Source organism: Polypterus senegalus, chromosome 3, assembly GCF_016835505.1.
Source record: "Polypterus senegalus isolate Bchr_013 chromosome 3, ASM1683550v1, whole genome shotgun sequence".
NCBI lineage: Eukaryota > Metazoa > Chordata > Cladistia > Polypteriformes > Polypteridae > Polypterus > Polypterus senegalus.
In genome coordinates, this window is record NC_053156.1 from 179,239,238 (window position 1) to 179,252,729 (window position 13,492).

Here is a 13,492-nt window from a genome sequence, read left to right on the forward strand (position 1 = left end):
ATTTCCACAACCCTGTCCCCCTTTCAATGATTTAACTAGTACAGTACTACAAAGCAAACAGTGTTATTCTGTCGTTATCTTTATTATAACAAGATAGAACAAATGATTGAATTTTTTTTTGTGGACCTGCTTTTTGTGAACGTGATTTCATTTCAGATTTGTATTTATGCCATTTTTTTGTTTGTGTACTTTTATTGCAATTCAATGAAACATTTGTATGCAGATTATTTGCATTATTTATTTATTGGTGTTTCCTATATCTGTTATAAGCATGTGTGCGTATACGTACATGCAAAAAGACATATAGCATATATAAAATAAATGACTAAAATGTGTAAAATTTTGTAGTTTTGTATTTTATGATAGTTGACAGTCTGATAGAAAAAAAAAAGAATTGTGATTCATGTACTTTCTCAACCCACCTCCCCTTGAAATTTGCTTCCAGGTTACACCATACATACATACATATATACATATATGCATGTATATATAAAAAACATTTGTTTATTGTATAATCTTATTGATCCATGTCTAGCACATATAATGACTTTGCAGTATAAAACATCAACATCAACATTATTGAATACTATTTTGTCTGTTTCTATTGCAGTGATGGTCATGAAACATGCCATTCTGATATCATATTAAATTCTTATTACTTAAAGGTAACTGCTGGCTCCTGGCAGCACTGGGCTCATTGACACGTCAGAAGGACATATTCAGTCAGGTGCTACCCACTGATCAAGGTTACAATTATAAGTATGCAGGGATCTTTCATTTCAGGGTAAGTGTATAGAATAAACTAAAATTGTCCTAAATTCCTTTGTAACTTCATTTCTCCTGCTTTTTTATTGCTGCTTTATAATGGCTTAACTTACTGTTTAACAGTAGACTTTTTTTTCAAACTTCATGAAAGGTTTTCAACTTGTGTAAAAAAAAAAAAAGTATTATAACATTGAATAATATCTCAAAAGGATGTTAAGGGACCAGGTGCCCCATGTATAAATGGTGCATATGCACAAAAATGTTTTGTATGGCCATTTCAATGCACACATAAGATGTATAAAAACTAAACTTGGCATAAAGCCAAGCACATTTTCACGTGACACTCGCACCATGCATACACACTTTTCTGTTTGGTTTTGCAGACAAGCAGCACCCAGCATCAAAGCAGTGCTAATGTTTCTATGCAGTTTCCCTTTCTGTTTCACATTTGCATCTGTGATAACGGCTTCATAAAAAATATTGAAATGAATTGCATATCATTTACAAAATTAATTTAGTGTTGTTAGAAGACATCACAAATGAAAGAAAAAGAAGAGTATGCACATTCATACTGTAGGTGATTTTTTGATTTCCAAGAACTGTCTTCTTGGAGCTGTGTGCTGAACTGGCTCTTTACAAAGGCAGGCTTTGAGGAATTATGCTCTACCTGCTCCTTTGAAAGTTCTTTCCGCTTCTCTTGTTTTTAGCAACAAGAGCTTTTCAACATGAACTTGCTGACTGATCGGGTTTTTCACAAACATCACTGAGTCGCGCCATGTCAGCTGTGTAGGATGGTATTATCTGCTTATCATCCAGATATATAAGATTTCCTTACACTGTGGTTTAACTGGCAAACATGAAAGCACAATTTGCAGCAATGTCTGGTTTTCCAAATGTAATTGGAGCGGTCAACTGTGCGCTGGACAAGTTACATCAACCAGGGATGAATCACCAAAAGAATGAGCTGGCATTACATCATCTATAGCTGGAGAGCCTATGAAAACGGCAATTTCGCACAGTCGCAGGTTCTTTTTTCAACTAGTGCGGCAAAAGGCAAGCGGTCCTTTTAAAGACAGTGAGTCACCTCAAAGAGCCTTGCAAAGAGCAGAGACTCTATCTGTTGTGGTGCACAGCTCCAATGCTACTTTACAACGGTGCCTTCAGAGAATGAATTTGGTTATTTAAATAGAAAGCTCTATTAATGTACTGCTCTATAGTCCACATAAAGTGTGTTGCATTGTGAAAGCATGTAGTGTGCTATATAATGTGGCACACAATCGTGGCTTACCCATACCTGAAGAAATGTGGTATGATGACCCTGACCCACCAAATGATCATCCAAATCGGAGAGCATTACAACTTCATTTAAATGTAATTAGCAAAATGTAAAAACAGGTAATCAGATGCAGCATTTTTTTAACCACTTCATTTCATTTGTGATCACCATCATCTAGTACAGCCTTTATATTCCTTAGTTCATTGGCCATATCTCTTACAGCATCCACTATTGCATTTTTTGACTTCAGAATAGTGTCGCATCAGCATATGGCCAGGTACTCAAAAATGTGCTGGGCACAGTAGCACCATCACTGCCATGTCTTTGTCATGGGTCAGCTTTTGTAATATTGTCTGAAACAGAATAAACAGATGGTGGACTGCGACTTGCCTTTTCACTGCAACTTTGATATCTGACCACTTTTTTTATTTTATTTTGGGGACTGTGCGACTTTCTGAACTTGACCTTTCGAGTTTCTCTGCCACTTAGTATCACTCAATCAATTACCTTTTGTTGCTTATACTACTGCTTAAGACAACAAATAAAGCATTTTTACTTGCCTCCACTTCGCATTCAATGAAATTCTTTTTTTCCATGTGCTTTGCCATTGTATTGTAACAAAACACTGAACAGAAGGGGCTATTTATATTGATTTGCATATTCAAATTTGTGAATACGCACAGTTTTATGCATCTGGGTTTTTTTTTTTTTTTTGCATAAGTAAATTTCCAGTTTAGTCCATAGCCATGTTTCAGTGTGAATTCTATGCATGGTGTAATACATGAGATCTGTCAAAGGAGATCATAAATTAATATTCACCTCTTCTGTTTATTGCTTATATTACATATTCTTACTGAATTCATTGCAAAAATGTTAAAACCAGTAGCTCACCAATCCAGGTACCACATGTAGTTATCTTTTAAAAGATAACAGGGGAGCACTTCCCCCTTTCATGTCTGAACAACTTCTTTATTTTGCTACTTGAGATTGTTTGTGTTTAATATATTTCTTTGTTTCAGCTGGTGTCACATGCATTTAATGATACATTTGCAGATTTGCTTGGTTAATTTTGATTTTTCTGGACTTAGATAAATAGGCCTACATTTGCAGTGTTTGTAATGTTATTAAAATAAGCATGACATGAGTCATGAATGTAACACAAAGAAAATCCTTGAGACTAGCCAATCTTTAGATTTTTCACCTTTGCAAATTTCACAGCTGCTATTGGCTTCAAGAAGCACAAAGAAAGCATATCTGGTTCCTAAATGCACACCCTGATTGAAACAAACTTACCATTGTGTTATTATGCCGTTTTAATGAACAGGCATTTTGCTATGCCAGTTGTACAAAAATATTCTTGGAGTGGTAGATTTGGTGCAGTTGTTTTTATTATTTATTTCTTTATTTCTGCTGTTTTGTGTTCCACCATTTTCATCAAAAACCTATAAAAAAGCCTATAGTTGCAGAGGTTAGGCTTTTCTGCAAGCTTGTCTACTGACAGTGGTCATCTGTTTCCTAATGTTTGCTTTTTAAGTGGCACGAGCAATAATGAAACTGTATTATTAAAAGACTTTTTTTATTTTTATTGATTTTTTGCATTGTATTGAGCTAGGCCAAAAGAGTAAAACTTTAACCAGTAAAATAAGTAAACCGATAAATTGATAAATTAATAAAAATGAGGGGAGAGAATCCATTTCCTCAATTTAAATGTTTTTTCTAAAATGTTACTGATTAGATCCTGCCAAGTTTTGAAAAAGTTTTCTACAGATCCTCTAACTGAGAATTAGATTTTTTCCAATTTCAGATAATATTTAACATCAGTTACTGACTTAAAAGAGATGAGTTAGGATTCTTCCAGTTAAGCAAGATAAGTCTACGTGCCAATAGTGTAGTAAAGGCAATTACAGTTTGTTTTTCCTTCTCCACTTTAAGCCCATCTGGAAGTACACCAAACACAGCTGTTAGTGGATTAGGAGGGTTTGTGATATCAAGGCTCTCTGAAAATCGTTTAAAGATTTTTGGTCCAAAATTATGTTAATTTGGTGCATGCCCAAAACAAATGGGCCAATGGGGCTGGAACTTGATTACAACTTTCGCAGGTTGGATCTTGCCCTGGAAACATTTTGGACAATTTTAAACGAGACAGATGTGCTTGATATATAATTTTAAGGTGAATAATTGTATGCTTTGTGCATAAGGAGCTTGAGCAAATTCTGTGCATTTCTACCTTCCACTCCTTTTCTGAGATGTTGAGTGAGAGATCCTTTTCCCACTATACTCTTGGATCTTTGAAAGGGAGGTTCTGTAAAATGTTTTTATATATTACGGAGATGCTGTCTGAGTCCTCAAGACTGATCGATATTTTTTCCGGAGTAGAGTTAGGTGGGAGGTGAGGAAAATTGGCCTCCCACGTAATTGAGTGCCTGCCCATATAAGGTAAATATTCGCGGGTGAAGGACTGTGCTTAGCATATTCATAAGTAAAAATATCTGAATCACAAACTGATGTTAATTATATTTCGTCCATGAATACTTGTTAAATAATTCCAAATAGTCTGGAATAGCTTTTCCGATGGTTGTGCTGCTTCCAGGCATGTATTTTCGTATTAAAGCATTTAACCAATCACATTTCAGCCATCATTTGTTGCCAGGCAGAGAGGCCTTCACAATCCGTTGTGCAGGCACTCTAACACAGAATAAATGTCGATTAACCTGTTGCTTCAACCAATCAGATCTTGACTTGGTGTCAGTAGGGCCCTCTAGCAGGCGAACGGCAACGTCACCCTATTCAGACCCATTGATTGGATAGAAGCCAAATATGAGAAACTCTACGAGGCCACTGAACGCACCGCAAGTGCTCCGAGTGAAAGATCCTCGCGCGCACTACGGCCAACTCCATGGCAGGATTCTGGACAATATTACTTGCCAGACACAGACCAGATTTCAAGACCATGAAAACCTGATGTTTGTCATGCTCCTCGAGCCCCAGAAGTTTCGAGAATACAAGAAACATTTCCCTCATGCAGTCTTCTCCAGTTTAACACAAGAGCCACGGAGCGGTTTTTGATCTGTCTCCGCTAAAAACAGAACTGACTGTAATGTATGCCATGGATGATTTTGCAAGAAAATCTCCCACTGATCTCCTTGACTTCCTTCATCAGAAAAATCTGAATGAAAGCATGGTTGCAGCTGTTCACATTGGTATATTTGGCGGTGACCATTCCCGTGTACACTGTTTCTGTCGAGCGGACATTTTCAGCCCTAAAGCGAATTAAAACTTATGCCAGAAATACGACAGGGCAGGTTCAACTTTCAGCATTAGCTTTGATGGCGATTGAAAGGGACTTTTTAATGGAACTGAAGTGCACGGATAATCCGTACGACAGAGTAATTGAACTGTTTTTGAGGAAAGAGAGGAGGATGGATTTTGGTTACAAATAATCTGAATTTTTGGTGAGTAAAATGTTGCAATTTTCCTAAATAATATTGCAAGTTTATGACTTATTATTGATGTTTTTTATGTGTGTCGTGGCTGTGGCTGCAGTAGAAAGGAACTTGTTCACCCCTGGTTTGTCTATTCAATAAAGGCATTTATTGTGGCTACAGGAGTTATCTATCTGCGATGCAGCGGCTCTTTATACTGTATTTCTGCATATTAAGATGGTTTTTATAACCATAAATTAGTTTTTGAGGAGCGGGTTGATTCAGACGGAGCACTACTGAAGGCCTAGGTGTGAGATGCACGGTCCGCCAATGGACCAGATGATACGTAAATTTGATAAACATTACACCCCGAAAATAAACAAAACTGTAGAGAGGTTCAGATTATACTTCTCCCAGTGCGTCTCTCTAAATCCTCCGTGTCAGAACATTATCATAAGGCTTAACAATCTTATTGTTACACCTTCTACTGTACGTGCACTGAACTGTCCTTATTACAAAGTCTTCCTTGCTTTACCGCTGGCTGCTTCTTTCCATTCCTTCCTTCTTTCCATAGCTCTTTATTTAAACACTTTTACTTCTCACTTTTCCTTCAAAATAACGCGCCTCCTTGCCTTTTTTCAGTCAGCTCCCCTTACGTCACACCATTGTACGTTTAGCACAAGTTAATACCGGGAATGCCTGTTAAACATCTTACATTCATGAGTAGCGATTTGCGTGGTGAACACCTCGATGAATGAAACCTGTTATCTTTACAACGGTTGACAAACACGGAATGTAACTTCAAAACAACACGTCCTCCAAATACGAACCTGATTGAAAGAAATAATGATAATCAAATCCTTGATGACAGCAACACTCATAACAGTCACAAAAGAATTACATTGACAATCAGGTTATGTTATTTTTAAAATGTTTCCTTTTCTTTTGCATAACTTCTTTAACACACAACTTCTCCGCTGCGAAGCGCGGATATTTTCCTATTCCAGAATATTTTCCAGATGTTAAAAACTGCGTACGTTGGAGAGGGTGGAAAAAAGTGGTTCTCGTGCAGAGCTGCCACAGAAAAAAGCTTTTCTGTCTTGAAGTACTTCTTACATTGGTTCCATATTCTGAGTGAGTGAAGAAAAATGGGATTATTAGTATACTGGTGATGACTTGTACTTATTGGAGTACAAAGCAAGAAATATAAAGAAGTACTGCAGGATTTTATTTCTATTGCAGACCAAGCCTGTGTATGTTCATCTGTTTGTTTCAATGTCCAGGTTTTTATAGCTTGTATGTTTGCTGCCCAAAATTGAAAGTTAGGTAGAGCCATGGCACCTTCCGTCTTTATAGAGTCGTCCTTTAGATACGTGGATATTTTGAATTCGAAATAAATGAGGTTATGGTTGAATCTAATTTCTTACAAAATTATTTATTAATGTATATTGGAATGTTATGAAATAGAAAAAGACGCTTAGGAAGGATATTAACAATGTTAATTCTTCCAGCTAAAGTGAGATAAAGGGTAGACCATCTATACAAGTCTTGCTTAATTTTTAATACAGATGGCATCATTTTGTTGATAAAGAGCTTTATGGTTACTTGTGATGTTTACCCCTAGGTATTTAAACTGATCTGCAATGATAAAAGGAAGGTGTCCAATCTAATATTGTATGCTTGACAATTCACTGGAAAGAGAACACTTTTATTCAAATTAATTCTGAGACCAGAAATCTTTTGCAATTCTGTTAGTGCTGTTAAGACTGCAGGCACAGCATTTTGTGGCTCTGATATATACAGTACCATATCATCTGCATATAGAGAAATTTTTTGTTCAGGTCCTTCTGTAATAATCCCCTTTATATGATAAGCATTTCGACAGTGAACTGCCAGTGACTCAATGGTGATTGCAAAAAGCAGTGGTGACAAGGGGCTTCCTTGTCTAGTTCCACATTCTTTTTTGAAGTAGTCTGAATTAATGTTGTTAATACAAACTGAAGCTTCTGGACTTGTATACAGTAGATTGATCCATGCACATAATGTTTGGGCCAAACCCAGATTTCTCCAATCTAGTGAAAAGGTAGTTCAATTCAACCATATCAAATACTTTTTCTGCATCCAATGATAATAATATCCCTGAGGTGTTAGACTTTGTGGGTAAATATATTACATTAAACAGGAGTCGGAGACTGGAAGCTAACTGTTTGCGTTTAATAAATCCAGTTTAGTCTTGTAATATTACCGAAGGAAGCACTTTCTCAATCCTTCAAGCCAGGAGTTTGGAGAGCATCTTAACATCATTTTTAAGAAGTGAAATTGGTCTGTATGATGCACATTGTAATAAGTCTTTATTTTGCTTAGGAAAGATGGTAATTAATGCTTGGCGAAAAGTTTGATGTAACATTTTATTGTCTCTACCTTCTGTAAATGCTGCCAATAAAAGCGGAGCTAACTTAATTGAGAATCTTTTATAAAATTCGGCAGGGTAGCCATCAAGGCCTGTTCCTTTCCCACTCTGAAGTGAGTTTATAGCATCTAGTAATTCTAATAGTGCCAGAGGTTTATCCAATTCCTGTGCACTGAGAATATTTATTTGTTGTATCTGTAATGCATCCAGAAATGTATCAGATTATGTCTTGTCTCCTTTAAACTCGGGAGAATATAAGGACTGATATTCTATTGTGTTGGTGATTGCGGGATTGCATTGCGAACTTCCTGCTTATGAATTTGTTGAGCTAAGATCTTATTAGCTTTCTCTCCATGTTCATAGTAATGATATCTTGATTTAAAAATGAGTTGTTCAGTCTCTTTAGTTATCAAGAGGTTGAGTTCTGAATGCAGAGCCTGTCTTTTCCTATGACGTGCCTCATTTGGACACCTGACACATTCTTGATATATTCTAGTAATTTCACTGATTAGCTTTGATACCTTCTTCACAATTAAAGTCCCCAACCATTATAATTTTATGAGTTTCACATTGGGAATGGATGCAAATACATTTTGGATGAAGTCCCTATCATCCACATTGGGTGCATAGGTATTTATCCAAATCACTTTACAAATAAATAAATTACCCATGATGTCACATATCTCCCTTCAGGATCAGATACTACATCTGACACTACAAATGAGATTGTTCTATGCCTAAGAATTCCCACACCTCTAGTTTTTTTTGTAAAGCTGGAATGAAACATTTGGCCAGTCTCTGTGCAGCCAAAACTGATCCCTGCGTAATAAGTAATAAGTAATAAGTGGGTCTCCTGTAAAAATACTATTTTAGCGTTTAGACCTGTTAGGTGAGAGAATCTTTTCTTTCTTTTTAATTCGTGATTCAGACCTTTAACATTCCAGCTCACAAAGTTAAATGTTCGGTGGAGACATTGCTTCAGAACTTCTTTTGTCATTTTGTAGTCTTCACTTAAGATAAGACAGCTTTGACCTTAATTTCCAGTTTTCCCGGGAGTTATTGCCTTGAAGCTTATTGTTACATTGGCACTTATAATTATAATGATTAAAAGGATAGATTAGAGATAGCTCGCTCCCGAGTCCCCCCACCCCCCAATTTTGCCTCCCCACGTAAGGCTGGACCCCACTTCACAAAGTCCCAGTCCTCTGACATACCTAGAGACAGAACACGTCCAAAACAAACAAGCCCCCCAACAGCAGCAAATAAGGATTACAATAGAGATATCTATTGACAATACAGTCCAAATACTATAAGCATAAAATATAATCTTATACAGTCTTGAGAGAGTAAATCTAGGGAATGAAATTAAACAGTAGGCATAAGTAGGATAAGCAAAGTGAGCCCTAATACAATAAACCAAGGGTATGATATTAAACAGTCTCCTTAAAAAAAATATTACACATACATATCCTCTTTAATAAAAGCCCTGTGTGCGTCAAGAAGTCCGTGTGTGTGTCTTCTGGTGAAGTGCGCATGCGTGGGGCTACGACGCACATCGCACCATGCCCCGCCCATGCGCACGCCACCTTGGACACACACACACTGGAACTTGGGCACACAGTGAATGGCCAAGCCGCGGCAGCGCATGATAAGTAAATAAAAGACATCATTGCTGGGGAGAGTGCTGATTAGGTAGTCGCGGCCACGCACATTGCTGGGGAGACGCCACACATACAATAATCAGCTACACGCCGGCACAGATTAAAATACTTGCTGGAGAACTGCACAGTACTTGCTGGGGAGACGACACCGTCACGATTATCAACTACACGCCACACATTACATCAGTTGCTGGGGACACTCTGCTGATTGCCCACTATTGTGATAGAAAATTAAAGTCATATTACGGACATCAAAGCCAGTATTACTGTCAGAGAAAATTACAGGCATTTTACGGAAATACAAACCAGTATTACTGCGAGAGAAAATTAAAGGCACACAATACACTGACGCATATTTCAGCCACAAACAAGCCAGTATTACTATAAGAGAAAATATTAATAATAAATTTTATTTATACTGCACTTTATATGAACCATCTCAAAGTGCTACAGAGTAAAATAAAGTAATACTACATATTACTAGTAGTATTAAGTAGTACAGTAAAACTACATTTTAAAAACTGTGTAACACAACAGGTAAGTAACTAACAGCAGCTAAAATGTATATGGATCATCACTCGGTAGTAGATCCCTTTTGAAAGGCGCTACACGACGGCTGTGGTATAGAAATTACATTTTCTATGTGAACGTTCAAATTTGTGCCTCTGGTAATGTGCCTTACCGGCATTTAAAGAAAATTAGTTTTGTGTCCTCTGCAGTGTTAAGAGAGAAAGGCTTTGGTTTGGGATAAAAGGAAAAAGGTGTAAAGAAAGGAAAGTTGCCTTTTTCTTTTATATAGTATAGAGAGATGTGTTCGCTGACGTTATGATCGCCTTTTGGAGACAGTCGCGGTGGGTCTTGTGTAGACTGGTGAGACGTCCCGCCATTAATCGGCTGTGAAGGCACTGTCAGTCCTCCACTCCTGTGCATGTCCGAGCTTAGGACCTCATAATCGTATACGTGCAAAAGAAAGTGTGAATCGCCTTAATATTATTTTGCCGTGGTGTAGAAAAGGGGTCCCGTGTTTGCACTTGTCTGGGCTATAGCGCAGGGGGAGGATGAAAAAAATTAAAAGTGCTCACTTTGACTTAAGGCAGAAGCGCAGTCAGCGTCTCAAAGGCGGCACAGCTATGCACGCTGCTGGCTGCTCGACTTTGCTGGGCAGGAGACCACAGTTTTGCAGACACGTTCATGATATCAAAAGTCTCAGCGCTCTTTGGAGGTCATTCATATATTATATGATATATATATATATATCAAAATACCCGCGCCTCGCAGCGGAGAAGTAGTGTGTTAAAGAAGTAATGAAAAAGAAAAGGAAACATTTTAATAATAACGTAACATGATTGACATTGTCATGAGTGTTGCTGTCATATATATGCCTGCCTAAATAAGTCACCCTCGCTTTGCTCTTACTTTATTTACCGTTCATTTAATCATGGCTAGTGGCGGAAAAATTATAAAATGGAAGGAGGATGGCTTTACCAAAACAATTATTGATGGCGAATCGATTATTCATAAAGCTTGAATTGGTGATCTGTTTTCTGTGTTAACCTCATATTTTTCATACTTCTTCTCAAACTAAGGTGGTGCGAGGGTAAAATGAATCGGGATGCGCTGATCAATGTAATCGGTGTACCAGGAAATCATGCATTGACAAAAGCTCCCCTTTGCTTGTAATGCAAAGTGTGATTAAATGCATTATTTTTTAACGTTATGGAGCACATGCATGAAGCTTCTCAGTTGTGCTTGTGCTAAGAAAAGGAAAGATTTTAAAAATAGCGTAACACGATTGTCAATGTAACCTTTTGTAAGTAGTGCCTGGAGGATTCAGTGTGGAGAAACTCTAGAGACAGCGTGTGTATTAACTTGTGGATTTTTCTGTGAGTATTTGGTGGCAGTCTGGCGAAGTTGCTTGGAAGACGGCGTTAGCTGAGCTCAGCTCAGAGCGAAATGAGATGAATGGGAGGGGAGATGATGACGTGACTCCCCCACCCGCCTTAACTGTCAATCCCCACAAACACAGTCTCTCGGAATTTGCATAAGCACACCCCTTCACCTACAATTTTAACTTAGTTACAAAGTGATCAAAACTCTCGTTTATATCCTGCGTCCTCTCATTAAACTTGTATCCCGCATTACCTGTGGGCATGTGAAGCGCCAGCGGTAGCCTGTCTATGAACTTAATTTAAAGTTTAGGTTTACACCTTGCTTTCTTTCCGAGGTAGCAGCACTCATGAATATGGTAGTATATGTCACTTTCGCTTCGCTTCTTATTGTTTCGCTGCCTTCTCAATTATATAATGCATGTTTTCTTAAGCGCTTTTTGGAGGTCTTCCTGGTTTTCTACGCACTGCGTTGACAGTCAGTTCACGTGATTACGTGGTAGGCGTGATGATGTCACATGAAACTCCGCCCCCCACGTCATTCCAGCTCAACTCCATTACAGTTAATGGAAAAAAATACCTTCCAGTTATGACCATTAGGCGTAGAATTTCGAAATGAAACCTGCCCAACTTTTGTAAGTAAGCTGTAAGGAATGAGCCTGCCAAATTTCAGCCTTCTACCTACACGGGAAGTTGGAGAATTGGCGATGAGTCAGTGAGTGAGTGAGTGAGTGAGTGAATGAGTGAGTGAGTGAGTGAGTGAGTGAGTGAGTGAGTGATGGCTTTGCCTTTTATTAGCATAGATACTTACTGTATTTTCATATACTTTTCTATTTTATTTTTATTATTATTTTACTTTAGGCTTCTTGCAAAAATATTTTTGACAAAAAATTTAAGACAAGAAACAGAATGAGGTCAAGGTCCCTTGCCATTTAATATAGACTGTTCCTACTAATGTTTATGCACTACTGTTCTAGCACCTGTTTTTGTAATGGGCTTAATGTCTAGTATGCATATAATTCTAATTAAAGCATAAACAAGAAGTTGCTGAGAAGGATAAAGAATGTATAATTACGGTACCAGTATCATTGCAAGCAGATCAAACAGCCGGTAAGATCTTCTTTGCCATGCCAGGACAGGATGTGACTCATCATCATATTTCAAAAAAGTGTTGGAATCAGTTTTCTTAGCTCTTGTTCTGCTTCCTCCGTAGAAGTAAAAATGTAGAGCTTGCTTTGAATGTCCACCTTCATTTTGGCAGGATGCAAGAGGCTGTGTCTTATCTCGGTTTTCTGTAAGCACTGTTTAATGTTGTAAAATGAGACACGTTTAGCAGCTGTTGAGGGTGAAAAAACAGGCAAAATATGAATGTGGTTATTTTAAAATACAATCTCTTGTTTCTGTCTGAGAAGTAGCATTATATGTAATTTAGATTGTAATTTTTCAAAACACATGATAAGAGTCCTATGTTTTAGAAGTATTTGATCCCTGTATTTGGTAAGCTGCTGTTATCTTGATGTCTAATCTGAAGTCCTCCCCAGTTATTTTAGAGAATAGTTCAGCTTCGAATTTCACTGGGTTTGGACTTTCACGATTCTCAGGGAGACTTTGTTTCTAATATTATTTCTTCTGCATCCATCTTTTAGTGCAGCAAGTCTGTCTCCAAGTACTTTGCATTTGGAATTTGCAGCCGTTGCTTTTCTGTCAGCAGTAGATGCCAGTTGTTCAGCTATTTCAACATGAGTCATGGACGTTTGCTTAATGCTCTCAGTTTATTCTCAAGCTTTGATGGATTTTCCTTTATTTGTTCCTCAATTTTTTCTAGCTTACCTTTAAAGGCTGCCTCAAAGTGATTATTTAAATGTTTTTCCTGGTCTTTAATATCCTGAAGCAGCTTCTCATTTGTCTTGTGTATTTCCTTTATTTCCTTCCTTATATCATTTATTTCTTTCTTTTTATCTTTCTTTAAATCATTCTTGAGCTCCTTTATGTCTTGAATGGTTGTGGTGGCCACTGCGGGAATCATTACCTTCAGTTTTGGTCTTCTCCATGCTCCGCGGGTGAAGTGGCAA

At 37.6% G+C, this 13,492-nt stretch overlaps 1 protein-coding gene across 2 annotated transcripts in view; it reads left to right on the forward strand.

The window, feature by feature from the left end:
* Positions 1–13,492, forward strand: part of LOC120525717 (calpain-1 catalytic subunit-like) — a 166,597-nt gene that overhangs the window by 46,482 nt on the left and 106,623 nt on the right. Inside the window, exon 4 of one of the 2 annotated variants that reach the window (XM_039748254.1) lies at positions 666–784. In XM_039748254.1, the coding sequence (XP_039604188.1) occupies positions 666–784 (119 nt within the window). Of the gene's footprint in view, positions 1–665; positions 785–13,492 lie in introns of those variants that run through there. The other variant, XM_039748255.1, reaches the window with a different exon arrangement.